This window comes from Melanostigma gelatinosum (genome assembly GCF_949748355.1).
Source record: "Melanostigma gelatinosum genome assembly, chromosome: 20".
Taxonomy (NCBI): Eukaryota; Metazoa; Chordata; class Actinopteri; order Perciformes; family Zoarcidae; genus Melanostigma; species Melanostigma gelatinosum.
The window spans coordinates 20,940,394-20,944,874 of record NC_136653.1 but is presented as its reverse complement, the minus strand read 5'-3'; the positions used below and the strand labels follow the sequence as shown (position 1 = coordinate 20,944,874).

The window sequence follows — 4,481 nt, the reverse complement described above, 5'->3', positions numbered from 1 at the left end:
GGTCTGCTTGCATCCATCACCTCACTCACACTGATGGAAACCAACGCCTACTGGGAGGGGCCAAGGTGGATGGACATTCACGGCCTCCATCCAGGCGCCATAACGTACAAACGTGCCACGCCTGCATCTTTGACTTTGACCAATGTGTATCAAGGGGTGGACCCCCTATATTAAGTTTCACGCTGATGTGTTGAAGCGTGTCTCATGGTGAATCTCTGCGAAGTTCATCCATTAGCACCCAAGCTTGTTTTTGATAGCTGGGCTGAATAACTTTGTTGATAAATAAATCTATTGCTTTGATTTAACTATACGCCTCTGAGAGCTTCTGTTTCATTCTTAAACCTGCTCTAAGTGTGAAAGACAGCTACAACATTTTTTCACAACAATCAACAGTATCTAAGATGAGAAGAACCAAACTTGACTTGAATTATCTTTTTATTTCTACCACATGAAACACATTGTAATTATCATATGGCAAACAAAACACAACTGAGAACGAGTGATACGTCATTTCAAATAATATGTAAATAAACTTGGTACTATCTGTGATGACATACAGACTAAATTGAAAACTTTACAAAGAAGCCAAAACATCCTCAAATGCGAGATTTTTATAAAACCACACAAAGCGCCTCTTCCAAAATCAACACAGTTAACATATGAATACTCAGTAAATTATATTCTATTGCATCTAGTATTTATGAAATCAAAAACGCTCTCCAGCTAGAATCACGGCGGAGTGACGTTTCTATTCGTCTACACGACCGGGATGCAACCAAAGCACAGCAAGACAACGAACCCTAAAAACACGACTCACTGCATACAAACAGACGGGAGCCCGCGACCTGCAGTCCACGTCACACTGCCTCTGTGTGTGTGTGTTTATCGTTATAAAGAAGAGAAACAGAAAGAGACAGGGAGTTCGTGAAGTCCTTTACAAACACAGAGGTTCGTGAGAAGCTGTGATCCTTCAAAGTAAAACTGAACTCACCGGGACCTTAAAGCTCAGGATTAATAACTGACTCAACTTGAGAGATCTCTAAACTCTCGTCCTATTTATTTTGTTATTCTTGACTCGTCCCCCCCCCCCCCCCATACAGAACGTTATTTACTCTTTCTTCTCTGAAACACAGAACGTTTCCTCTGCTCCTCTTTAACTCTCCTCCATCCTTAAAAAGCTAAAAATGTTTTTTCTTATTGTCAAAAAAAACCTCAAATTAAAAACCCAAACAGTCCGTCTGTTAATGCGGTCTGACTTCCTGTCCGTGGCTCTCAGCTCAAAGCCCATTGGTTCCTACTGGAGATGTAAATCTTTTACAAACACACACATATATATTCTATAGGGGACTACTTTCTGCGGCGGATGAATCCACGTTTGCTGCTCCAGTGAGTGTTTGAGCTACGATGTGGCTCATTCGTGTGTTTTTAATGGAGCTCTATGAGAAACAACGTGACTCACTTCAGTCTTCTCATCGCATTTAACGACGATAAGAAAACAAACTCATTTCAAACCTTTTAGCCCGAGAATCAGACCGAACTGCTTCCTTTTCTCCACTATACAACAATCCTCGTATTATAACAGCTGAAGAAAGAATACGTGAATAATATGATATAGTTTGTTGCAGCAGTTCATATAAAAATGACTTCTAATCTCAGAGCTTCTCTCGTCATGCATCTCGTTTCCTCCTCTAGTTGTAATATTCGACATAACTTGTCGACAGCATGCGAGATTTAAACTTTCCTTCTTTTCATTCCTCCTTAAAGGGACAGTAGTGACAGTTTAGAAGTGTGTTTGTTTGAGGTACTTCTACTTGGTCAGAGTACTACAGTAGATGTACTGCTGTGGACGTGTTTTAGACACTAAAATAATCGATATCAGTGTAAGTTTTAAGCTTTATTTAGAATACTTTCACCTCTTTAACTTGCTGTCAGACGGACCTTTGTGATAAAGAACTGAAGCTGTAGTACATCTACTGTAGTACTACACAAACTAGGTAGAAGTACCTCAAACAACCACACTTCTAAACTTCACTACTGTCCCGTTAACGTGATAAAACCTCCGTCCTCAGACTCTCCATCAGCTTGAATCAGCAGTCTGTGATGTTCACTGTATTCCAGCTGTTATTTTGTATTTTTTCTTTCAGCCACGACTGCTTCTTCTTTCGTTGGTGATTGCCTACGTTTCCCAGAATGCCTTTCAATAACACCCCAGAGAAGAAGCTAATGGGCAGAATATAAATATGTCATACCTGTCCCTGCAGCTGCATTGCATTCTGGTCTATTTCCCGCTCACTGATTTGTCTGTGATGGATTATGTATTGTGTCATGGCTGCATGTTTTTATTGGATCCTACACATCTGGCTGTGACCTCACCGTGTCCCTGAAATGCAGAGAACATCCCTGACTGCTGATTGGCTAGCAGTGACAGCGAGGGGGCGGGTCTAACTCTCCCTCCTCTAGTTGCAGAACTCCACGTAGTTGGCGGGCAGCATGCCCGACTTGCCGGTGCGCTGCACGGTGCCGTACATCCAGCCCTCGTCGATGGCCTGCGCGTTGACGATGACGTCGCCGTCCCTGAAGGAGACCTCGTCGTGGTCCTGAGCCGCGTAGTCGTAGAGCGCCCGGTAGACCCGCTGCAGGACCACAGGGAGAGGTTCCACATGTGACCCCTTATTCTCTTGATCCTGTTCATACCGTCCAATGACGGGGACTGAAAGCTGCTTTCTTTACATTTTATTTATTTATTTGTTTTGTTTCATTCTGTTTCACTTTAATTCGTTTTGTTTTATTTTCGTGTGTTTTATTTATTTATTCTATTTTATTTTATTTGTACATTTTTATTTTCTATTATTTTCTATGTTTTGTATGTACAGTAGATATAAACGTCTACACATAAACGTTTATATACACACACATGCAGAACAAGTTGAAGAAATATAATAACATCAAATAGCATAAAAAAAGAGGAATTTAAATAAATCAAATCCAAAAAAAGACCATTTCATATTCTATACAATCAAAATAAAATGTGACATAATTAATCCCCAGAGTCCCTTCTTACCCTCTATTATGTTTTCTATTATTTTTACTACATCACATATTCTGTTAAAAGCATGTTCTGTATAGATCGTATGGAAAATGTGCATTAATCCATCGTTAAACAAGACACATGAACTACAGACTTTATAACTGTGTGCTTCACTTATCGTAATATTTAAGATTATTATGCCAGCTGCATGAAACCAGCGATATCTATCCTAAAATAAATAATAAATAACAAATAATAGAAAATGAAAATAAAACCCCTGATATGTTGGATCGTACCATGGTGGCGGCGTGCGGTGGGGAGGTGACGGATCTGACGGACGACATGCTGGTCTGGTGCATGTAGCCGTGCTGCTGCTGCTGCTGCCGGACGCCCTGGTGGTACGCTCCAGGGAGGACCGGAGCTGGAACACAAGACAGACAGACGGACACATGAGACAGTTCGTCCTCCTCCTCGTCCGAGTGGTGGAGAGAGGAGCCTCCTCTGATTCAAACTGGCAGAAGAACCTGTGAGGAGAGTTATTCTGTTTTATTAGAGGACGAGAGACTTTACAGGAAAAGACATGCAGGTGTGCGTCTCCTTCTGCTTCACCGGCGTCCTGTTAGTGGTCAGGGGAAGAGAAGGAGACGATGTGAGTGAAGGAGACGATGTGAGTGAAGGAGACGATGTGAGTGAAGGAGACGATGTGAGTGAAGGAGACGATGTGAGTGAAGGAGACGATGTGAGTGAAGGAGACGATGTGAGTGAAGGAGACGATGTGAGTGAAGGAGACGATGTGAGTGAAGGAGACGATGTGAGAGAAGGAGACGATGTGAGTGAAGGAGACGATGTGAGTGAAGGAGACGATGTGAGAGAAGGAGATGATGTGAGTGAAGGAGACGATGTGAGTGAAGGAGACGATGTGAGTGAAGGAGATGATGTGAGTGAAGGAGATGATGTGAGTGAAGGAGATGATGTGAGTGAAGGAGACGATGTGAGTGAAGGAGACGATGTGAGTGAAGGAGATGATGTGAGAGAAGGAGATGATGTGAGTGAAGGAGATGATGTGAGTGAAGGAGACGATGTGAGTGAAGGAGACGATGTGAGAGAAGGAGATGATGTGAGAGAAGGAGACGATGTGAGTGAAGGAGACGATGTGAGTGAAGGAGACGATGTGAGTGAAGGAGACGATGTGAGTGAAGGAGACGATGTGAGTGAAGGAGACGATGTGAGTGAAGGAGATGATGTGAGTGAAGGAGATGATGTGAGTGAAGGAGATGATGTGAGTGAAGGAGATGATGTGAGTGAAGGAGACGATGTGAGTGAAGGAGATGATGTGAGTGAAGGAGATGATGTGAGTGAAGGAGATGATGTGAGAGAAGGAGATGATGTGAGAGAAGGAGACGATGTGAGAGAAGGAGATGATGTGAGAGGAGATGATGTGAGTGAAGGAGAT

The 4,481-nt window shown here is 42.7% G+C and overlaps 1 protein-coding gene across 2 annotated transcripts in view; it reads right to left on the bottom strand.

The window, feature by feature from the left end:
* Positions 1-433: 433 nt before the first annotated feature.
* The window catches only part of nebl (nebulette), a 62,542-nt gene continuing 58,494 nt past the window's right edge, over positions 434-4,481 (bottom strand). For both annotated transcript variants that reach the window (XM_079292255.1, XM_079292256.1), the window contains 2 exons: positions 3,325-3,449; positions 434-2,633 (listed from right to left, as the gene is read on the bottom strand). In XM_079292255.1, the coding sequence (XP_079148381.1) occupies positions 2,457-2,633; positions 3,325-3,449 (302 nt within the window). In that variant the 3' untranslated portion in view covers positions 434-2,456. The remainder of the gene's footprint in view (positions 2,634-3,324; positions 3,450-4,481) is intronic.